The 24,552-nt window shown below is 46.5% G+C and overlaps 1 protein-coding gene across 8 annotated transcripts in view; it reads right to left on the reverse strand.

The window, feature by feature from the left end:
* Positions 1–1,586: 1,586 nt before the first annotated feature.
* The window catches only part of ptpra (protein tyrosine phosphatase receptor type A), a 373,815-nt gene continuing 350,849 nt past the window's right edge, over positions 1,587–24,552 (reverse strand). For all 8 annotated transcript variants that reach the window (XM_072497621.1, XM_072497618.1, XM_072497619.1 and 5 more), the window contains 2 exons: positions 11,546–11,681; positions 1,587–3,502 (listed from right to left, as the gene is read on the reverse strand). In XM_072497621.1, the coding sequence (XP_072353722.1) occupies positions 3,428–3,502; positions 11,546–11,681 (211 nt within the window). In that variant the 3' untranslated portion in view covers positions 1,587–3,427. The remainder of the gene's footprint in view (positions 3,503–11,545; positions 11,682–24,552) is intronic.

The raw sequence follows: 24,552 nt of genomic DNA on the forward strand, positions 1-24,552 counted from the left end.
TTCATTAATGATTGCATGGTATTCAGCACAATTTAAAATTCCTCATTTAATGAAGCAGTACCATTCTCAAATGTAGCAAGATATAGGATTGGCTCAATAAATGAGAAGTAACATTTGCGTCACAGTGTCAATGATGATCACCATGTCTAGATGATATTTAATGGCATGACTGTCATTGAGCTTTCACCAACCTGGGTGGTCGTTCCTGACCAGAAATGTTACTGGACCAACCATATATGACAGGTACTGTAGTGGATCAGAGGCTGGGTATTTTACAGCTGTGTTTTTAAAACTTTTTTCCCAGGACCCACTTTTGCCAACTAGTCGACCTTCGGGAGCCACACAGCCAACTATCGCAACCCACGCCGGCCAACCTTCCATTACACACTCAGTGTTTGCTTAATAATGCGAAAGAGGAGGCTGCTGGGTCCTCACAATCTCACTTGAATCAGTTTCAAAGGAAGAGAGAGCAATGCGCATAGCAAGTGCAGACTTCAGTCAGTTCCTTTGTGCCATCTTCATCTTCATGAAAACAGAAAATCCAACCTCGCACATGTTGGTCGTTGTGAAGGGCAATAGCAACAAACTGCTAGTTTACTCAGCACTGGACACTCCTGGAAGATGCTACTCCAGAATGCTGACATCCTTATGGGCATTTGGGCTATTTTTAATGTGGTATCACCTTCTAGGGAAAATTAAGTTAGCTCATAAATGTTGCCCTTCCTCGGGTCATCCATATCCTGAGAATGAAAAAGTATTAAAATGAAATGCAATCTCTTTTGGTTTACCACAGAACTGACAAATTAGACCAGTTCGACAACATCTATTCCAAAAACTTTGCAGTTGACTGGTAGTTTAAAAAACCTCTAGCATCGCAGTATGTTCAATGAAAACACTTAATGAAGTTAATTTCACTGATCAGTCTATGGATCAAAATAGAGACTTTAAATCCTGGCACAAACCAAGATATAAATTTTCCTTAAACTGATAAACAATTCATAGACTGCAAATTTATAGCAGCTCCAGGTTACTGACATTTATTGTTGTGCTTCTGGCCAATGTGCTTATGTGAACTTGGGGCATCCGCTTTCATTTGGATGATTCCTTGCCCAACAAGTACAGAGGAAGTATTTTTAAGGAGAGAAGATATTATTTTATATGGGTAAACTTCCCAAATGTTGGCTGGTTTCCAAATACCCTAATAGAACGTGAGCTGGAAAGTAATGAGCACTTTCAGTAAATATTTTGGGGAAGGCTATTGAGTTGGATAATCAACCATGATCATAATGAATAGAGGAGCAGGCTCGAATAGCCTCCTCCTGCTCCAATATTTTTTGTTTCTATGATACTTTGTCCCAAACAATTCATTTCGTACCACTGGATATGAATCCAAAGTGTTTTGGGTTTGAACAGCATATGTCGAAAACTTGCAAAGATGTGGAAAAGTAGCTTTGATTCATTAAGTCTTAATCCTACACAATATGCCTATGAACAAACACAACAGCTGCCAAATAAAACTGGCCTAGTTTTCCCACTTTTTAATGAGTTCTCTCAAAACAAAAGCAAAATAAAGAAACAAATGAACATTTCTTTTGTAATGAGCACATTTATTCTGATTATAGCTTTAGCTTAGCCATTGTCCCAAAATACCAAAGTTTAAAGAGTCAGGGATTCAATCAATATCTATTTACACTAGTGTGGTCAGTGATAGCAGATTTTTTGAAGGCAGGAAGCTGACATTAAATCCATTCAACATATAGTAAATTACCAGAATCTATCTACTGAATGCACTATAGAGAACTTGGTAAACAGCTGTGTAATGGTTTCTCAAATATGGCAAGAGCAAAAACTCAAATAACTTAATGGGACAATGCATCATATGTCATACAGGTCATGGTACAAGCTGGTGTAAGCTACAATATCCAAATACTGACCCAACTTTGCTTCACCTCAAATTACCTGTCAATGAGTGCTCCTAAATACTAAACGATAAACTTAAAAATAAACTTAAAAAATCCACTAAATTTTCTCATCATAAAAAAATAAATACAGGTTAAGAAACTGCAGTTATTTGTACATTAAGAAAAAATATAATTGTTAGGAGCGAATGATAAATCAAAGACATTTACATTTTTCAACTAGTTTTTTTAAACAATCAATTTTAAAACTTGAAGATTTTTCTTAAGCCACGTAATCTGAATAATAAATTTTTGGTCCAAATTAGACACAAATAATACATATGAATCACTGCATTTAATTGGTCTTTTCCCCCTGTGCAAATGATTAGTATTAAGCTCCACCTTTGCACAAAGGCTGTGTTAATGGGTAAAAGTTTAAACATGAGGCAGTTGTGTCTAAAGGAAAATGATGGTAAACCCCAGGCAAGCCTTTCACATTTTAGAAATTCCAGATTATTCAATTACATTTTTTTAAACTTAGAAAGAGAATCTCAAACAAATAGATTTTAAGAACATACATAATAAATTCAAAACCCTTCAAATTGCAGCTCGTATGTACAGTACATAATAGCTATGGTTAAAGAGTATTCTTTTATATTGTCCTATCAAGACTAGTTCCAAACTTATTACTCGAAGGCCACACATCTTTTAACTTGAATAGAACTTTATAACAAGTTCCATGTATTTTTACTTCAGGAGAAAAGAAAACGCTTTAGATTTGTGTTAACTTAACCAGGACATCGCAGATTTTGGAATATGTGAAAGTAATGCAGATAGTATATCCAGCACATTTTAATTCAGCCGGTGTAGGCTCGCAAAAAAAAAAAAAGCAGCTTTTTTTAAAAAGCAGTATTTTCTTATTGTACCCCTTTTTTAGGTCTGCACTTCTACAAGATAGTAGCATAGATGAGTGTTTCTAAAGGAGTTTTTGCCTTTCTACACATCTCAATAATGTAAAGTACTGCTTCTACCTCAAATCTGATAAATAAAATGGCACGACATTGAAACTATATAGTGTGTAACTACAAACTTGTTAGTTGCCTGAGTGTCCAAGTGAAAAGGTATCATGTCTAAATGGCACTGATCAATTAATGACTGAATGGTATATCAAACTTGATTATCATCAAAGTTCAAATAAAACAAAGAGTTGGCAATGACTAATTCAATTCAGGGGCATCAACTGATACCACAGATTTTGTGGTCGTATGACTTTACTCTTTTATTTGGCCTCCCCCCTTCAATTCAATGAACCCTTCCAAGCAGTTACTAAATAAATTTGATCAACATCAATCTGAACATCAGCTTACATTACTGAATAAAACTGCTGAAATGAGACTAAACTTCTGCTACATATAAAATCTCTAGCTAATATGAAGCCTATGGTACCAACCTCTAAAACCAATAAGATATATACACAGGTTTGGGTATATTAACAAATAGAATATTACAAAATATTACGAAGGCATTTTTCACTTGAAGTTAGCATAATCCGAAAATGCATCAATGTACTCTTGCACGACTTTGTAACAGAATTCATACTGCTCCTGCAGAAGAAAATAAAAATTATAAGTTTCAAATACAGTTTAAAGACATATCAACTACAACAAAAATATTAGGCATTTTGGTTCTAAAAACATGACAATCTCAAGGAAAACATGAAAATGGAGCAAATCTGTGCTATGTTAACCCGTGTTTTATTAGTTACCTTACAGAATTCATCATATTTCATTAAATTCTCAGCTCTGTTATGTAGGGAGGTAGCAAAGGGAAGATTTGTGTTTCTCCATTAATGGAGGTGAAGAGTAGAAAGCATGATCAGTCAAAAAGAAACAGCCAAAATCTCTTCTTTGCGCAAATCTTTTAGTGAGGAGCTGAAGGAAATTAACGGGATTGAAGGCAGACAAATCTCCAGGGCCTAATAACCTCCATCCCAGAATACTTAAGGAAGTGACCCTAGAAATAGTAGATCCATCGGTGGTCATTTTCCAAAATTCTTTGGACTCTGGAATGGTTCCTACAGATTGGAGGGTACCGAATGTAACCCCGTTATTCAAGAAGGAAGGTAGAGAGAAAACAGGGAACTATAGACCTGTGAGCTTAGCATTGGTAGTAGGGAAATTGCTGGAGTCCATTATCAAGAATTTCATAGCACAGCATTTGAAAAGCGGTGGTGCAATCAGACAAAGTCAGCATGGGTTTACGAAAAGAAAATCATGCTTGACAAATCTACTAGAACTCTTTGAAGATGTAACTAGTAGATAAAAGAAAATTACTGCAGATACTGGAATCTGAAAGAAAATACTGGACAATCTCAGCAGGTTTGACAGTATCTATGGAAAGAAAAGGGAACTAAGGTTTCGAGTCTGGATGACTGTCAAAGCTAACTAGTAGAATTGATCAGGGAGACCAGTTGGATGTGGTTTATTTAGACTTTCAGAAGGCTTTTTGACAAGGTCTCACACAGCAGATTAATATGTAAAATTAAAGCACATGGGATTACAGGTAGTGTCTTGAGATGGATAGAAAACTGGTTAGTAGACAGGAAGCAAAAAGTTGGAATAAATTATTCTTTTTCTGATTAGCAGGCAATGACGAGTGGGGCACGGAAGGGGTCTGTGCTAGGACCCCAATTGTTCACATCATATATTAATGATTTGGAAGGCAACTTCCAAATCATTGGAAGAGGCAACTAAAATGTATGATCTCCAAATTTGCAGATGATACAAAGTTGTGTGGGAGGGTGAGCTGTGAGGAGGCTGCAAAGATGCTTCAATGGGATTTGGTAGGCTGAGTGAGTGGGTACATGCATGGCAGATGCAATATAATGTGGTTAAATGTGAGGTTTCCACTTCGTTTTAAAAATAGGAAGGCAGATTATTATTTGAATGGGTGTAAATTGAGAGAGGTGGATACTCAGCGAGACCTTGGTGTCCTCGGGCATCAGTCCCTGAAAGTAAGCACGCAGGTACATCAGCAGTAAAGAAGGTCAATGGTTTGTTGGCTTTCATAGCGTGAGGATTTGAGTATAGTTTTACTGCAATTGTATAGGGTATTAGTGAGGTCACACCTGGAGTATTGAGTGTGGTTTTGGTGCCCTTAGCTGAGGAAGGATTATCATAGAATCATAGAATTTACAGTGCAGAAGGAGGCCATTCGGCCCATCGAGTCTGCACCGGCTCTCGGAAAGAGCACCCTATCCAAGGTCCACACCTCCACCCTATCCCCATAACCCAGTAACCCCACCCAACACTAAGGGCAATTTTGGACACTAAGGGCAATTTATCATGGCCAATCCACCTAACCTGCACATCTTTGGACTGTGGGAGGAAACCGGAGCACCCGGAGGAAACCCACGCACACACGGGAGGATGTGCAGACTCCGCACAGACAGTGACCCAAGCCGGAATCTAACCTGGGACCCTGGAGCTGTGAAGCAATTGTGCTATCCACAATGCTGCCCCAAGTTGTTCTTGCTATGGAGGGAGTGCAGTGAAGGTTTACCAGATTCCTGGGGTGACAAGGCTGTCATATGAGGAGAGACTAAGTCGGTTAGAATTATATTCATTGGAGTTTAGAAGAGTGAGGGGGGATCTCATAGAAACTTACAAAATTCTATCAGGGTTAAACAGGTGAGATTCAGAAAAAAAATGTTCCTGTTGGTGGGGAAGTCCAAAACTAGGGGTCATAGTTTGAGGATAAGGGGTAAACCTTTTAGGACTGAGTGAGGAGAAATTTCTTCACCGAGAGTGGTGAATCTGTGGAATTCACTAACACAGAAAGTAGTCGAGACCAAAACGTTGTGCAAATTCAAGAAGGAATTAGATATAGTCTTGGGGCTAAAGGGATCAAAGGATATGGGGGAAGGCGGTATCAGTGTATTGAACTTGATGATCAGCTATGGTCATAATCAATGGCGGAGCAGGCTCGAATGGCCGAATGTCCTCCTCTTGCTTCTATTTTCTAATTTTAAATAACAGAGGCTCAAAGGCCTTTCAATTACACTCGGTGCATAGTTCAGAAAGGCTTTTATGTGAGATGAGGAACTTGGGCAATGTGATGTTTTCCACAGAAAAGTAGAGTCTTATTCTCAATAATTAGGAGTCTCTTATTCCTTAACCTCATGCATTTGTCAAGGTGTCTCACACAAGGCTTCCTACAAAAATATTGGGTGTATTCAAAATGAGGACATGAAGCATTATGAAAAAGAAAACTGGTTGAAAGAACAAGGAACAAACTGTTGGATTCCTAGATGTTCCTTGGATTGGTAAAGGGTTGCAATTGATGTACTGTCAGTTGTGGATCCCTTTTTGTTCTATGTAGATGACTTGGTTTGTGCATAGTCAGCAGGGTATCAAAATGAACTAAAAGCAGAAAAGTAGTGGCAAATGGCAAAGAGGACAGTAAAAGGCTTAAATGGGATCGAGGCAGGATTAGTGCATATACAAGACACAATTTAATGTGGGTAAGTGCAATTTAACGTATTTTAGGAGAATGGGCGAATATGCTCAATGGATAGGCACTGAAGGGTCCCAGTTGAAGAACAACTCTAGGATTTAAATGCATTCACATTTTCAAAGAATAATGTAAGTAGATGAGACAATGCAAAAAAACAATATGGGTTCCATACGTAGAGCCATATAATAAGAGTATAGAGAAATTGAAAAATGTGTACATGGCCTCAGGGTACAGTGTGCAGCTTTAGGCATTTTATTATAGAAAGGTTTGCACGGAGTGCTGAATTTGGTGCATTTGAGTGCTATAGTGAGAGTTTGGTGACTGAGGGAGTATAAGGCTTCATTTTTATCTAAAGTCTAATCTTTCTTTTATTTAGTTAATTAACTTAAAATTTGCTGTTTGGTTTAGAAGAAGGTGAATTTTCAATCAGCTTTAAACAAAGGTTCTACTTGTAGGTACTTGCAGCTGGAGCTTGTTAATTAGTTAATTGGATTAGGCCAGTTTTCAGAGGCTAGATTCACAGTATAAAAGTGATCCCCTACAGTGCAGACTTTGTTTGCACTGAGTGCTGAATCTGGTGCATTTGAGTGCTATAGTGAGAGTTTGGTGACTGAGGGCGTGCTGAATTTGGTGCATTTGAGTGCTATAGTGAGAGTTTGGTGACTGAGGGAGTTAGGTGAGGAGGGAGTAAGGTGCTCCTTTCATTGTGTTTCCTACATTTCCGCAAAGAGTGAGAAGAGAGCCAGGAGTTTACAGAGAGTGCAGCTGACTGGGAGCAGAGTGGGAGGGCGGAGGTCCAGTTGGTCCACAGGCAGCTATATTCTGTAAGGTAAGAGGGGATGGAGGCTAGGCCAGCTGCATGCTCCTCCTGTAGGATGTGGGTGGTGAGGGATACCACCGGTGTCCCCGCTGACTATACCTGCGGGAAGTGCACCCAACTCCAGCTCCTCAAAGACCGTGTTAGGGAACTGGAGCTGAAGCTGGATGAACTTTGGATCATCCGGGAGCCAGAGGGGGTGATAGAGAAGAGTTACAGGGAGGTAACTACACCCAAGGTACGGACAAGAATAGCTGGGTTACAGTCAGGGGAAAGAAAACAAACAGGCAGACAGTGCAGGGATCCCTCGTGGCCGTTCCCCTTCAAAACAAGTATACCGTTTTGGATGCTGTTGGGGGGGGGAAATGACCTACCGGGGGAAGGCCCTAGCGGCCAGGTCTCTGGCACTGAGTCTGGCTCTGGGGCTCAGAAGGGAAGGGGGGAGAATAGAAAAGCAATAGTAGTAGGAGATTCAATGGTTAGGGGAATAGATAGGAGATTCTGTGGTCGCGAGCGAGACTCCCGGAAGGTATGTTGCCTCCCGGGTGCCAGGGCCAGGGATGTCTCGGATCGTGTCTTCAGGATCCTTAAGGGGGAGGGGGAGCAGCCAGAAGTCGTGGTGCACATTGGTATCAACGACGTAGGTAGGAGAAGGGGTGTGGAGGTAATAAACGAGTTTAGGGAGTTAGACTGGAAGTTAAAAGCCAGGACAGACAGAGTTGTCATCTCCGGTTGGTTGCCGGTGCCACGTGATAGCGAGGTTAGGAATAGGGAGAGAGTGCAGCTGAACATGTGGCTGAAACAGATTGGTAAGCTCGAGGAAATACTTGTTAGGAAGGGAGATGTGTTGGGCATTTTGAAAAACTTGAGGATAGACAAGTCCCCCGGGCCTGACGGGATATATCCAAGGATTCTATGGGAAGCAAGAGATGAAATTGCAGAGCCGTTGGCAATGATCTTTTCGTCCTCACTGTCAACAGGGGTGGTACCAGGGGATTGGAGAGTGGCGAATGTCGTGCCCTGTTCAAAAAAGGAACTAGGGATAACCCTGGGAATTACAGGCCAGTTAGTCTTACTTCGGTGGTAGGCAAAGTAATGGAAAGGGTACTGAAGGATAAGATTTCTGAGCATCTGGAAAGACACTGCTTGATTAGGGATAGTCAGCACGGATTTGTAAGGTCTTGCCTTACAAATCTTATTGAATTCTTTGAGGAGGTGACCAAGCATGTGGATGAAGGTAAAGCAGTGGATGTAGTGTACATGGATTTTAGTAAGGCATTTGATAAAGTTCCCCATGGTAGGCTTATGCAGAAAGTAAGGAGGCATGGGATAGTGGGAAATTTGGCCAGTTGGATAACGAACTGGCTAACCGATAGAAGTCAGAGAGTGGTGGTGGATGGCAAATATTCAGCCTGGATCCCAGTTACCAGTGGCGTACCGCAGGGATCAGTTCTGGGTCCTCTGCTGTTTGTGATTTTCATTATTGACTTGGATGAGGGAGTTGAAGGGTGTGTCAGTAAATTTGCAGACGATACGAAGATTGGTGGAGTTGTGGATAGTGAGGAGGGCTGTTGTCGGCTGCAAAGAGACATAGATAGGATGCAGAGCTGGGCTGAGAAATGGCAGATGGAGTTTAACCCTGAAAAGTGTGAGGTTGTCCATTTTGGAAGGACAAATATGAATGCGGAATACAGGGTTAACGGTAGAGTTCTTGGCAATGTGGAGGAGCAGAGAGATCTTGGGGTCTATGTTCATACATCTTTGAAAGTTGCCACTCAAGTGGATAGAGCTGTGAAGAAGGCCTATGGTGTGCTAGCGTTCATTAACAGAGGGATTGAATTTAAGAGCCGTGAGGTGATGATGCAGCTGTACAAAACTTTGGTAAGGCCACATTTGGAGTACTGTGTAAGTTCTGGTCGCCTCATTTTAGGAAGGATGTGGAAGCTTTGGAAAAGGTGCAAAGGAGATTTACCAGGATGTTGCCTGGAATAGAGTAGGTCTTACGAAGAAAGGTTGAGGGTGCTAGGCCTTTTCCCATTAGAACGGAGAAGGATGAGAGGCGACTTGATAGAGGTTTATAAGATGATCAGGGGAATAGATAGAGTAGACGGTCAGAGACTTTTTTCCCCGGGTGGAACAAACCATTACAAGGGGACATAAATTGAAGGTGAATGGTGGGAGATATAGGGGGGATGTCAGAGGTAGGTTCTTTACCCAGAGAGTAGTGGGGGCATGGAATGCACTGCCTGTGGAAGTAGTTGAGTTGGAAACATTAGGGACCTTCAAGCAGCTATTGGATAGGTACATGGAAATACGGTAAAATGTTATAGTGTAGATGTATTTGTTCTTAAGGGCAGCACGGTAGCATTGTGGATAGCACAATTGCTTCACAGCTCCAGGGTCCCAGGTTCGATTCCGGCTTGGGTCACTGTCTGTGCGGAGTCTGCACATCCTCCCCGTGTGCGCGTGGGTTTCCTCCGGCTGCTCCGGTTTCCTGCCACAGTCCAAAGATGTGCAGGTTAGGTGGATTGGCCATGATAAATTGCCCTTAGTGTCCAAAATTGCCTTTAGTGTTGGGTAGAGGTGTTGACCTTGGGTAGGGTGCTCTTTCCAAGAGCCGGTGCAGACTGTGCAGTGGGCCGAATGGCCTCCTTCTGCACTGTAAATTCAATGATAATCTATGATTAATATAGGACAAAGGTTCGGCACAACATCGTGGGCCGAAGGGCCTGTTCTGTGCTGTATTTTTCTATGTTCTAAAGCACATTATCTACACAGTACTGATAGAATACAGCATCGTCAAATGTGCATTATTCAGATGGGATATTAAACTGAGGTGTCATTTTCTTGGTCTAGATATTAAACCCTGTACCATTACATGAATTTTCAGGGAATTTGCTAGATACTCTGGCAAACATTTGACTCAACCACCATGATCAAAACAAAATAGATTAACTTAGCCAATCACTTCAGTGCTATTTGTTTGATATTGCTGTCAGCAAACTAGCTGTCACATTCACTTAGTCACTGCACTTCACTTGTATGAATTGGTTTGAGATGTTTCTGGGAGACATGAGACAATATAGGTGAGAGGTGAAGATTCTGACATTGGGGTGGGTGCTGGTTCACCAGTCTACTTGGACGGAAGTCAGGATCTCCTCTGTGATAACAGAAGCTGGCAATTAAGAGCCAGCAGGTGGGGAAGGCAGCCAATGGAGGACGGCAGGTGGGTCTTCCATGCTGCCAGCCCAATCATAGGACATGTGCATTTTTAACGGTTGAAGCAGGCAGGCCCCAGAGAATAGAGGGGGATCCCCCTCCCTGGGCCAAGAGCCTCTGGTTCAGATGCCTCCTTGGGAAGCTGCCTCCTCTGCTGCTGACAAAATTGGGAAAAATCACCCTTATTCTGTTGTTTAAGTATTCAAATTGGTTGCCTTCCTTCATTCAATCGCAGATGAGCCATAGACATTCTCGCCACTGGAAAACATCCTTGGTGTCAGAACTGTGTTGGGGAGTTGTCCATCATGCAACCCAAGAGTTGATAAAATTCCATCTTCTTTCTTTCCATATTCTTGAGCGAGATCTTAAGTTTGCTCATGAGTCCAACAACCCAGTTGCTTCAAGTATTGTTAGAGTATGATAACTGAGTGGCAGCAGCAACAAAAATATACATAAGTAGAATCGGCATGTGTGCATTTCAATTTAATTTGACTTGCAGACAGAAATACTTGTCCATTATAATCAAGGTTTGCTGCTTGTTCCTTAGGGTGGCACAGTGGCAGATACTGCTACTTCACAGCACCAGGGACCAGGGTTCAATTCCAGTTGTGGGTGGCTGTCTGTGTGGAGTTTGTACATTCTGTGTCTGCGTGGGTTTCCTCCGGGTGCGCTAGTTTCCTCCCACCGCCCAAAGGTTAGGTGGATTGGCTATTCTAAATTGCCCCTTAATAGACGGCGTTATGGGATGGGGCTTGGGTAGGGTGCTCGCTCGGAGGGTGGGTGCAGACTCGATTGGTCGAATGGCCTTCTTCTGCACTGTAGGGATTCTTACAACTCAGAGAAAGTGGTCTCCCATATTAATGAACAATAAAAGTGGTCATAAGGCATGTAGGAAAGTCAGTTATAAGAGCTCTTTTAAACTGGAAGATGTTTGCGTTCCCAATGAAAGGTGATATGGTGAGCATAAAAATCTCAGTCTATAATTTCTGCTTTTTTAACACAGTATTAACTATTAAAATGTCTTGGCTGTCCTTTCAGAGTCTCAGGCTGAAACAACCAGCAGTAAAAGTACCCATGTTCAGCTCACAGCACTTACCAGTGTCTGGACCATATGTGGCCTCTGTAGCCGTAGACTTTTTACGGTCTGAAATACATCCAGGATGCCCTCAGCTTTTACTCTTTCCAAGACAGTACTCAGAGCACAGAATGTACCTGTCCTTCCAGCACCAGCACTGTAAACATATATCAGTATATACTTTGAATGCAGACATAGAAATTCACAACAGAAACATAAAAATAAGGACACAACAAATAATTTTTAAAATGGGGACTGAATTACTCTTCAAACACTGGCGCAATTGGCCCTGCACTATAACCTTAGTGTTTTAGGCCCGACCATCTTCAGCTGCTTGATCAATGACTTTCCTTCCAAAAGGTCAGAAGTGGGGATATTCGCAGATTACTGCACAATGTTCAACACCTTCTGAAGGGCAACTAGGGGTGGGGAATAAAGGCTGGCCTAGACTTCCGGTTGCGGCTATGCCGAGGTAGGTAGCACGTTCGGCAGCTCCCGCCGGGAACAGACTCTTGGGCTCTTCAGAAGGGCCCCAACGGCAATTGTTCGATGGCTTCCAGTGTGGGAAGGTGACAGCAAGGTCCCCCCGACAGTATATGGATTGGACCAGGAGTGGAGCGGTTAAAAAAAGTGATCCTGGTGCAGCGGAAAGTGCGAGGGAGGAAAAGCAAGATGGCGGCGGGTGGAGACCAAGCAGCGTGGGCGCAGTGGTCGCAGGAGCAGCTTCTTAAACGCTGCTTCGAGGAGCTGAGGACAGAAATGCTGGCGCCAACGAAAGCAGCGATTGAGAAGCTTGTGGAGACCCAGAAGGCCCAAGGGGCGGCGATCCGAGAGGTGCGGCAAAAAGCCTCGGAGAACGAGGACGAGATCTTGGGCCTGGCGGTGAAGGTGGAGGCGCACGAGGCGCTGCACAAGAGGTGGGCGGAAAAATCTGAGGACCTGGGGAATAGGTCGAGGAGGAAGAATTTTCGGATTCTGGGTCTAGCTGAAGATGTGGAGCGGCCCGATGCCGGGGCATATATGAGCATGATGCTCAATTCGCTGATGGGCACAGGAGCTTTCCCGAGGCCCCTGGAGCTGGATGGGGCTCATCGGGTCCTGGCAAGGAGACCCAAAGCCAACGAGCCGCCAAGGACTGTAGTGAGGAGGTTCCACCGCTTTATGGACAGAGAGTGTGTCGTGAGATGGGCCAAAAAAGAGCGGAGCAGCAGGCGGGAGAACACGGAGATCCGAATTTACCAGGACTGGAGTGCGGAGATGGCTAAGAAGAGGGCTGGTTTTAACCGGGCTAAGGCGGTGCTCCATCGGAAGGGGGTGAAGTTCGGGATGCTGCAGCCAGCGCGATTGTGGATCACGTTCCAAGTTCGGCACCACTATTTTGAAACGCCTGATGAGGCATGGAACTTTATCCAGACAGAAAAGTTGGACTCAAACTGAGGGTTTGTCGTGGGGGGATATTTACTGCGTTTGGGGAATGTTCTTTTTGTTTAGGTGCTGGGTGAGGATGGGTGAATGGATTTGATGTGGGGGCTGTGGGAGAGAACATAGAACATACAGTGCAGAAGGAGGCCACCCGGCCCATCGATTCTGCACCGATCCACCCAAGCCCTCACTTCCACACCATCCCCGTAACCCACTAACCCCTTCTAACCTTTTTGGTCACTAAGGGCAATTTTATCATGGCCAATCCACCTAACCTGCACATCTTTGGACTGTGGGAGGAAACCGGAGCACCCGGAGGAAACCCACGCAGACACGGGGAGAACATGCAAACTCCGCACAGACAGTGACCCAGCAGGGAATCGAACCTGGGACCCTGGTGTTGTGAAGCCACAGTGCTATCCACTTGTGCTACCGTGCTGCGCCAGAGTGTGGGAATCGGTGTTGGAGGGGAGGGCCCCGCGGAGGAAAGGGGGGGGTGGAGGCCCGGGGATGGGGAGTTGGGGTAAGGCCGCAAAAAGGAGCTGCGCCAGAGGGGGCGGGGCGGGCTCAGGGAAGCGCAGGCCTTTTTCCCACGTCAGGGAAGGATGGGGGGGAGGGAGGGAGGGGAGAAGGGCGGTGCTGGAGAGGAGCGCACACTGACTGCCAACAAGGGGTGGGGGGATTCTCACACTGGGGGATCGATGGAATGGCGGGAGAGGCCGGGGTCAGCTGACTTACGGGAGTGTCATGGGGGGAGCAAAATGGCTAGATGAGGATCTAAGGGGGGGGGGGGGGGGGGGGGGCGTTTGCTGCTGCATTGGCCAAAGGGGAGCTGGAAGTAGGAGAGGTAGTCGGGGCGGGAGTCCGCCGCCTGGGGGACTGGAGGGTGCGGGAGGCACGGGCATGTGGCTGGCCTAGAAAAGGAGATGGCTAGTCGTAGGGAAGCGGGGTGGGGTGGGGGGGGAAAAGAGTAGCCCCCCGATCCGGCTGATAACTTGGAATGTGAGAGGCCTGAACTGGCCGGTCAAGAGGGCCCAGGTTTTCGCGCACTTAAAGGGATTGAAGGCAGACATGGTTATGCTCCAGGAGACACATCTGAAGGTGGCAGATCAGGTTAGGCTGAGAAAGGGATGGGTAGGGCAGGTCTTTCATTCAGGGCTGGATACAAAGAACAGAGGGTTTGCAAGACTGGTGGGGAAGTGGGTGTCGTTCGAGGCACTGAATATTGTGGTGGATAATGGAGGTCGATATGTGATGGGTGAGTGGTAGGTTGCAGGGGGTGCGGGTGGTACTGGTTAACGTATATGCCCCGAATTGGGATGATGCCGGATTTATGAAACGCATGCTGGCTCGGATTCCGGATCTGGAGGTAGGAAACTTGAAAATGGGGGGGGGGGAGAACGACAACTTCAACACGGTGCTGGACCCAGCACTGGACCGTTCTAGGTCCAGGACGGGTAAGAGGCCGGCTGCGGCCAAGGTGCTTAGGGGGTTTATGGACCAGATGGGGGGAGTGGATCCATGGAGGTTTGCCAGGCCACAGGCCAGGGAATTTTCCTTCTTTTCCCACGTCCATAGAGCCGATTCCCGATAGACTTTTCCATTTTGAGTAGGGCGCTAATCCCGAAAGTGGAGGGAATGGAATATTCAGCCATCGCCATCTCGGACCACGCCCCGCATTGGGTGGAGCTTGAGTTGGGGGAGGAGCACCCGCTGTGGTGCCTCGATGTGGGACTGTTGGCGGATGAGGGGGTGTGCGGGCGGGTGCGGGGGTGTATTGAAAGATACATCCCGGTAATAGTTTGGGGGGCGTTGAAGGCGGTGGTCAAGGAGAGATAATCTCCATTAGGGCCCACAGGGAGAAGAGAGGGGAGGGAGAGGGAGAAGTTGGTAGGGGAGATCTTTAGGGTGGACAGGAGGTATGCAGAGGCCCCCAAGGAGGGGCTATTTAGGGAGCGACGGAACCTCCAGACAGAATACGACCTGTTGACCACTTTCTTGAACCACTGTGGTCCATTTGACGTAGGGACACACAGGCCCGCTCGGAAAACTATACGGCAATGGCTGTTGGGAATGGGAAACGGCAATGGCTGTTCGGAAAGGGATATGGCACTGGCTGTTGGGAAAGGGATATGGCAATGGCTGTTCAGAAAGGGATACGGTACTGGCTGTTCAGAAAGGGATACAGCAATGGCTGTTGGGAGGGGGATACGGCAATGGCTGTTCAGAAAGGGATACGGCAATGGCTGTTGGGAAAGGGATACGGTAATGGCTGTTCAGAAAGGGATACGGCAATGGCTGTTGGGAAAGGGATACGCGAATGGTTGTTCAGAAAGGGATACGGCAATGGCTGTTGGGAAAGGGATACGCGAATGGCTGTTGGGAAAGGGATACGCGAATGGCTGTTGGGAAAGGGATACGCGAATGGCTGTTGGGAAAGGGATACGCGAATGGCTGTTGGGAAAGGGATGCGGTAATGGCTGTTAGACAACGGATACAACATTGGCTGTTGGGAAAGGGATACGGTAATGGCTGTGAAAGGGATGTGACAATGGCTGTTCAGAAAGGGATACGGAAATGGCTGTTGGGAAAGGGATAAGGCAATGGCTGTTGGGAAAGATATAAGGCAATAGGTGTTGGGAAAGATATAAGGCAATAGGTGTTGGGAAAGATATAAGGCAATGGCTGTTGGGAAAGGGATACGGTAATGGCTGTTCAGAAAGGGATACGGCATTGGCTGTTCAGAAAGGGATACGGCAATGGCTGTTAGGAAAGGGATATGGCAATGGCTGTTCGGAAAGGGATACGGCAATGGCTGTTCAGAAAGGGATACGGCAATGGCTGTTCAGAAAGGGATACGGCAATGGCTGTTCAGAAAGGGATATGACAATGGCTGTTCGGAAAGGGATGCAGCAATGGCTGTTAGGAAAGGGATACGGCAATGGCTGTGAAAGGGATATGGCAATGGCTGTTGGGAAAGGGATACGGCAATGGCTGTTCAGAAAGGGATATGGCAATGGCTGTTCGGAAAGGGATACGGTAATGGCTGTTCGGAAAGGCATACGGCAATGGCAGTTCAGAAAGGGATACGGCAATGGAAGTTCAGAAAGGGATACGGCAATGGCTGTTGGGAAAGGAAACGACAATGGCTGTTCGCAAAGGGATACGGTAATGGTTGTTGGGAAAGGGATACAGCAATGGCTGTTGGGAGAGGGATACGGCAATGGCTGTTGGGAAAGGGATACGGTAATGGCTGTTCAGAAAGGGATACGGCAATGGCTGTTGGGAAAGGGATCCGCGAATGCTGTTCAGAAAGGGATACGGCAATGGCTGTTGGGAAAGGGATACGCGAATGGCTGTTGGGAAAGGGATACGCGAATGGCTGTTGGGAAAGGGATACGCGAATGGCTGTTGGGAAAGGGATACGCGAATGGCTGTTAGACAACAGATACGACAATGGCTGTTCGGAAAGGGATACGGTAATGGCTGTGAAAGAGATGTGACAATGGCTGTTCAGAAAGGGATACGGAAATGGCTGTTGGGAAAGGGATAAGGCAATGGCTGTTGGGAAAGGGATAAGGCAATGGCTGTTGGGAAAGGTATAAGGCAATGGGTGTTGGGAAAGGGATACGGTAATGGCTGTTAGGAAAGGGATATGGCAATGGCTGTTCGGAAAGGGATATGGCAATGGCTGTTCAGAAAGGGATACGGCAATGGCTGTTCAGAAAGGGATACGGTAATGGCTGTTCGGAAAGGCATACGGCAATGGCAGTTCAGAAAGGGATACGGCAATGGAAGTTCAGAAAGGGATACGGCAATGGCTGTTGGGAAAGGAAACGACAATGGCTGTTCGCAAAGGGATACGGTAATGGTTGTTGGGAAAGGGATACAGCAATGGCTGTTGGGAGAGGGATACGGCAATGGCTGTTGGGAAAGGGATACGGTAATGGATGTTCAGAAAGGGATACGGCAATGGCTGTTGGGAAAGGGATCCGCGAATGCTGTTCAGAAAGGGATACGGCAATGGCTGTTGGGAAAGGGATACGCGAATGGCTGTTGGGAAAGGGATACGCGAATGGCTGTTGGGAAAGGGATACGCGAATGGCTGTTGGGAAAGGGATACGGTAATGGCTGTTAGACAACAGATACGACAATGGCTGTTCGGAAAGGGATACGGTAATGGCTGTGAAAGAGATGTGACAATGGCTGTTCAGAAAGGGATACGGAAATGGCTGTTGGGAAAGGGATAAGGCAATGGCTGTTGGGAAAGGTATAAGGCAATGGGTGTTGGGAAAGGGATACGGTAATGGCTGTTAGGAAAGGTATAAGGCAATGGCTGTTCGGAAAGGGATATGGCAATGGCTGTTCAGAAAGGGATACGGCAATGGCTGTTCAGAAAGGGATACGGCAATGGCTGTTGGGAAAGGGATACGGCAATGGGTGTTGGGAAATGGATACGGCAATGGCTGTTCAGAAAGGGATAGGGCAATGGCTGTTCAGAAAGGGATAGGGCAATGGCTGTTCAGAAAGGGAGACAACAATGGCTGTTCAGAAAGGGATACGGTAATGGCTGTTAGGAAAGGGATACGGTAATGGCTGTTCAGAAAGGGATACGGCAATGGCTGTTAGGAAAGGGATACAGCAATGGCTGTTCGGAAAGGGATACGGCAATGGCTGTTCGGAAAGGGATACGGCAATGGCTGTTCAGAAAGGGATATGGCAATGGCTGTTCATAAAGGGATACTGCAATGGCTGTTAGGAAAGGGATACAGCAATGGCTGTTAGGAAAGGGATACTGCAATGGCTGTTAGGAAAGGGATGCAGCAATGGCTGCTCAGAAAGGGATATGGCAATGGGTGTTCAGAAAGGGATAGGGCAATGGCTGTTCAGAAAGGGATAGGGTAATGGCGGTTGGGAAAGGGATACGGCAATGGCTGTGAAACGGATAAGGCAATGGCTGTTCGGAAAGGGATACGGTAATGGCGGTTGGGAAAGGTATAAGGCAATGGGTGTTGGGAAAGGGATACGGTAATGGCTGTTAGGAAAGGGATAGGGCAATGGCTGTTCAGAAAGGGATACGGAAATGGCGGTTGGGAAAGGGATACGGCAATGGCTGTGAAACGGATAAGGCAATGGCTGTTCGGAAAGGGATACGGTAATGGCGGTTGGGAAAGGTATAAGGCAATGGGTGTTGGGAAAGGGATACGGTAATGGCTGTTAGGAAAGGGATACGGCAATGGCCGTTGGGAAAGGGATACGGTAATGGCTGTTAGAAAAGGGATACGGCAATGGCTGTTAGGAAAGGGATACGGCAATGGCTGTTAGGAAAGGGATACGGCAATGGCTGTTAGGAAAGGGATACAGCAATGGCTGTTAGGAAAGGGATACGGCAATGGCTGTTAGGAAAGGGATACAGCAATGGCTGTTCGGAAAGGGATACGGCAATGGCTGTTAGGAAAGGGATACGGCAATGGCTGTTAGGAAAGGGATACAGCAATGGCTGTTCGGAAAGGGATACGGCAATGGCTGTTCAGAAAGGGATACGGTAATGGCTGTTAGGAAAGGGATACGGCAATGGCTGTTAGGAAAGGGATACGGTAATGGCTGTTAGGAAAGGGATACAGCAATGGCTGTTCAGAAAGGGATATGGCAATGGCTGTTCAGAAAGGGATACGGCAATGGCTGTTAGGAAAGGGATACAGCAATGGCTGTTTAGAAAGGGAAATGGCAATGGCTGTTAGGACAGGGATATGACAATGGCTGTTCAGAAAGGGATACGGCAATGGCTGTTAGGAAAGGGATACAGCAATGGCTGTTAGGAAAGGGATATGGCAATGGCTGCTAAGAAAGGGAAATGGCAATGGCTGTTCGGAAAGGGATATGACAATGGCTGTTCAGAAAGGGATACGGTAATGGCTGTTCGGAAAGGGATACGGTAATGGCCGTTGGGAAAGGTATAAGGCAATGGCTGTTAGAAAAGGGATACGGTAATGGTTGTTCAGAAAGGGATACGGTAATGGCAGTTAGGAAAGGGATACGGCAATGGCAGTTCGGAAAGGGATACGGTAATGGCTGTTCAGAAGGGAATAACGTAATGGCTGTTGGGAAAGGGATCCGGCAATGGCTGTTCGGAATGGAAAACAGTAATGGCTGTTCGGAAAGGGATACGGTAATGGCTGTTAGGAAAGGGATACGGCAATGGCCGTTCGGAAAGGGATACGGTAATGACTGTTGGGAAAGGGATACGGTAATGGCGGTTAGGAAAGGGATACGCTAATGGCTGTTCAGAAAGGGATACGGCAATGGCTGTTAGGAAAGGGATACAGCAATGGCTGTTAGGAAAGGGATACGGCAATGGCTGTTAGGAAAGGGATATGGCAATGGCTGTTAGGAAAGGGATACAGCAATGGCTGTTAGGAAAGGGATACAGCAATGGCTGTTCGGAAAGGGATCCGGCAATGGCTGTTCGGAATGGAAAACAGTAATGGCTGTTCGGAAAGGGATACGGTAATGACTGTTGGGAAAGGGATACGGTAATGGCGGTTAGGAAAGGGATACGCTAATGGCTGTTCAGAAAGGGATACGGCAATGGCTGTTAGGAAAGGGATACGGCAATGGCTGTTCAGAAAGGGATACGGCAATGGCTGTTAGGAAAGGGATACGGAAATGGCTGTGAGGAAAGGGATACAGCAATGGCTGTTAAGAAAGGGATACAGCAATGGCTGTTAGGAAAGGGATACAGCAATGGCTGTTAGGAAAGGGATACAGCAATGGCTGTTAGGAAAGGGATACAGCAATGGCTGTTAGAAAGGGATACAGCAATGGCTGTTAGGAAAGGGATACGGTAATGGCTGTTCAGAAAGGGATATGGCAATGGCTGTTCAGAAAGGGAGACGGTAATGGCTGTTAGGAAAGGGTTACGGCAATGGCTGTTAGGAAGGGGATACGGCAATGGCTGTTAGGAAAGGGATACAGCAATGGCTGTTCAGAAAGTGATACGGCAATGGCTGTTCGGAAAGGGAGACGGCAATGGCTGTTCGGAAAGGGATATGGCAATGGCTGTTCGGAAAGGGATACGGCAATGGCTGTTAGGAAAGGGATACGGCAATGGCTGTTCAGAAAGGGATACGGAAATGGCTGTTGGGAAAGGGATAAGGCAATGGCTGTTGGGAAAGGGATAAGGCAATGGCTGTTGGGAAAGGTATAAGGCAATGGGTGTTGGGAAAGGGATACGGTAATGGTTGTTGGGAAAGGGATACAGCAATGGCTGTTGGGAGAGGGATACGGCAATGGCTGTTGGGAAAGGGATACGGTAATGGCTGTTCAGAAAGGGATACGGCAATGGCTGTTGGGAAAGGGATCCGCGAATGCTGTTCAGAAAGGGATACGGCAATGGCTGTTGGGAAAGGGATACGCGAATGGCTGTTGGGAAAGGGATACGCGAATGGCTGTTGGGAAAGGGATACGCGAATGGCTGTTGGGAAAGGGATACGGTAATGGCTGTTAGACAACAGATACGACAATGGCTGTTCGGAAAGGGATACGGTAATGGCTGTGAAAGAGATGTGACAATGGCTGTTCAGAAAGGGATACGGAAATGGCTGTTGGGAAAGGGATAAGGCAATGGCTGTTGGGAAAGGTATAAGGCAATGGGTGTTGGGAAAGGGATACGGTAATGGCTGTTAGGAAAGGTATAAGGCAATGGCTGTTCGGAAAGGGATATGGCAATGGCTGTTCAGAAAGGGATACGGCAATGGCTGTTCAGAAAGGGATACGGCAATGGCTGTTGGGAAAGGGATACGGCAATGGGTGTTGGGAAATGGATACGGCAATGGCTGTTCAGAAAGGGATAGGGCAATGGCTGTTCAGAAAGGGATAGGGCAATGGCTGTTCAGAAAGGGAGACAACAATGGCTGTTCAGAAAGGGATACGGTAATGGCTGTTAGGAAAGGGATACGGTAATGGCTGTTCAGAAAGGGATACGGCAATGGCTGTTAGGAAAGGGATACAGCAATGGCTGTTCGGAAAGGGATACGGCAATGGCTGTTCGGAAAGGGATACGGCAATGGCTGTTCAGAAAGGGATATGGCAATGGCTGTTCATAAAGGGATACTGCAATGGCTGTTAGGAAAGGGATACAGCAATGGCTGTTAGGAAAGGGATACTGCAATGGCTGTTAGGAAAGGGATACTGCAATGGCTGTTAGGAAAGGGATGCAGCAATGGCTGCTCAGAAAGGGATATGGCAATGGGTGTTCAGAAAGGGATAGGGCAATGGCTGTTCAGAAAGGGATAGGGTAATGGCGGTTGGGAAAGGGATACGGCAATGGCTGTGAAACGGATAAGGCAATGGCTGTTCGGAAAGGGATACGGTAATGGCGGTTGGGAAAGGTATAAGGCAATGGGTGTTGGGAAAGGGATACGGTAATGGCTGTTAGGAAAGGGATAGGGCAATGGCTGTTCAGAAAGGGATACGGAAATGGCGGTTGGGAAAGGGATACGGCAATGGCTGTGAAACGGATAAGGCAATGGCTGTTCGGAAAGGGATACGGTAATGGCGGTTGGGAAAGGTATAAGGCAATGGGTGTTGGGAAAGGGATACGGTAATGGCTGTTAGGAAAGGGATACGGCAATGGCCGTTGGGAAAGGGATACGGTAATGGCTGTTAGAAAAGGGATACGGCAATGGCTGTTAGGAAAGGGATACGGCAATGGCTGTTAGGAAAGGGATACGGCAATGGCTGTTAGGAAAGGGATACAGCAATGGCTGTTAGGAAAGGGATACGGCAATGGCTGTTAGGAAAGGGATACAGCAATGGCTGTTCGGAAAGGGATACGGCAATGGCTGTTAGGAAAGGGATACGGCAATGGCTGTTAGGAAAGGGATACAGCAATGGCTGTTCGGAAAGGGATACGGCAATGGCTGTTCAGAAAGGGATACGGTAATGGCTGTTAGGAAAGGGATACGGCAATGGCTGTTAGGAAAGGGATACGGTAATGGCTGTTAGGAAAGGGATACAGCAATGGCTGTTCAGAAAGGGATATGGCAATGGCTGTTCAGAAAGGGATACGGCAATGGCTGTTAGGAAAGGGATACAGCAATGGCTGTTTAGAAAGGGAAATGGCAATGGCTGTTAGGACAGGGATATGACAATGGCTGTTCAGAAAGGGATACGGCAATGGCTGTTAGGAAAGGGATACAGCAATGGCTGTTAGGAAAGGGATATGGCAATGGCTGTTTAGAAAGGGAAATGGCAATGGCTGTTCGGAAAGGGATATGACAATGGCTGTTCAGAAAGGGATACGGTAATGGCTGTTCGGAAAGGGATACGGTAATGGCCGTTGGGAAAGGTATAAGGCAATGGCTGTTAGAAAAGGGATACGGTAATGGTTGTTCAGAAAGGGATACGGTAATGGCAGTTAGGAAAGGGATACGGCAATGGCAGTTCGGAAAGGGATACGGTAATGGCTGTTCAGAAGGGAATAACGTAATGGCTGTTGGGAAAGGGATCCGGCAATGGCTGTTCGGAATGGAAAACAGTAATGGCTGTTCGGAAAGGGATACGGTAATGGCTGTTAGGAAAGGGATACGGCAATGGCCGTTCGGAAAGGGATACGGTAATGACTGTTGGGAAAGGGATACGGTAATGGCGGTTAGGAAAGGGATACGCTAATGGCTGTTCAGAAAGGGATACGGCAATGGCTGTTAGGAAAGGGATACAGCAATGGCTGTTAGGAAAGGGATACGGCAATGGCTGTTAGGAAAGGGATATGGCAATGGCTGTTAGGAAAGGGATACAGCAATGGCTGTTAGGAAAGGGATACAGCAATGGCTGTTCGGAAAGGGATCCGGCAATGGCTGTTCGGAATGGAAAACAGTAATGGCTGTTCGGAAAGGGATACGGTAATGACTGTTGGGAAAGGGATACGGTAATGGCGGTTAGGAAAGGGATACGCTAATGGCTGTTCAGAAAGGGATACGGCAATGGCTGTTAGGAAAGGGATACGGCAATGGCTGTTCAGAAAGGGATACGGCAATGGCTGTTAGGAAAGGGATACGGAAATGGCTGTGAGGAAAGGGATACAGCAATGGCTGTTAAGAAAGGGATACAGCAATGGCTGTTAGGAAAGGGATACAGCAATGGCTGTTAGGAAAGGGATACAGCAATGGCTGTTAGGAAAGGGATACAGCAATGGCTGTTAGGAAAGGGATACAGCAATGGCTGTTAGGAAAGGGATACGGTAATGGCTGTTCAGAAAGGGATATGGCAATGGCTGTTCAGAAAGGGAGACGGTAATGGCTGTTAGGAAAGGGTTACGGCAATGGCTGTTAGGAAGGGGATACGGCAATGGCTGTTAGGAAAGGGATACAGCAATGGCTGCTCAGAAAGGGATATGGCAATGGGTGTTCAGAAAGGGATAGGGCAATGGCTGTTCAGAAAGGGATAGGGTAATGGCGGTTGGGAAAGGGATACGGCAATGGCTGTGAAACGGATAAGGCAATGGCTGTTCGGAAAGGGATACGGTAATGGCGGTTGGGAAAGGTATAAGGCAATGGGTGTTGGGAAAGGGATACGGTAATGGCTGTTAGGAAAGGGATAGGGCAATGGCTGTTCAGAAAGGGATACGGAAATGGCGGTTGGGAAAGGGATACGGCAATGGCTGTGAAACGGATAAGGCAATGGCTGTTCGGAAAGGGATACGGTAATGGCGGTTGGGAAAGGTATAAGGCAATGGGTGTTGGGAAAGGGATACGGTAATGGCTGTTAGGAAAGGGATACGGCAATGGCCGTTGGGAAAGGGATACGGTAATGGCTGTTAGAAAAGGGATACGGCAATGGCTGTTAGGAAAGGGATACGGCAATGGCTGTTAGGAAAGGGATACGGCAATGGCTGTTAGGAAAGGGATACAGCAATGGCTGTTAGGAAAGGGATACGGCAATGGCTGTTAGGAAAGGGATACAGCAATGGCTGTTCGGAAAGGGATACGGCAATGGCTGTTAGGAAAGGGATACGGCAATGGCTGTTAGGAAAGGGATACGGCAATGGCTGTTCGGAAAGGGATACGGCAATGGCTGTTCAGAAAGGGATACGGTAATGGCTGTTAGGAAAGGGATACGGCAATGGCTGTTAGGAAAGGGATACGGTAATGGCTGTTAGGAAAGGGATACAGCAATGGCTGTTCAGAAAGGGATATGGCAATGGCTGTTCAGAAAGGGATACGGCAATGGCTGTTAGGAAAGGGATACAGCAATGGCTGTTTAGAAAGGGAAATGGCAATGGCTGTTAGGACAGGGATATGACAATGGCTGTTCAGAAAGGGATACGGCAATGGCTGTTAGGAAAGGGATACAGCAATGGCTGTTAGGAAAGGGATATGGCAATGGCTGTTTAGAAAGGGAAATGGCAATGGCTGTTCGGAAAGGGATATGACAATGGCTGTTCAGAAAGGGATACGGTAATGGCTGTTCGGAAAGGGATACGGTAATGGCCGTTGGGAAAGGTATAAGGCAATGGCTGTTAGAAAAGGGATACGGTAATGGTTGTTCAGAAAGGGATACGGTAATGGCAGTTAGGAAAGGGATACGGCAATGGCAGTTCGGAAAGG

This window comes from Scyliorhinus torazame, chromosome 3 (assembly GCF_047496885.1).
Source record: "Scyliorhinus torazame isolate Kashiwa2021f chromosome 3, sScyTor2.1, whole genome shotgun sequence".
Taxonomy (NCBI): Eukaryota; Metazoa; Chordata; class Chondrichthyes; order Carcharhiniformes; family Scyliorhinidae; genus Scyliorhinus; species Scyliorhinus torazame.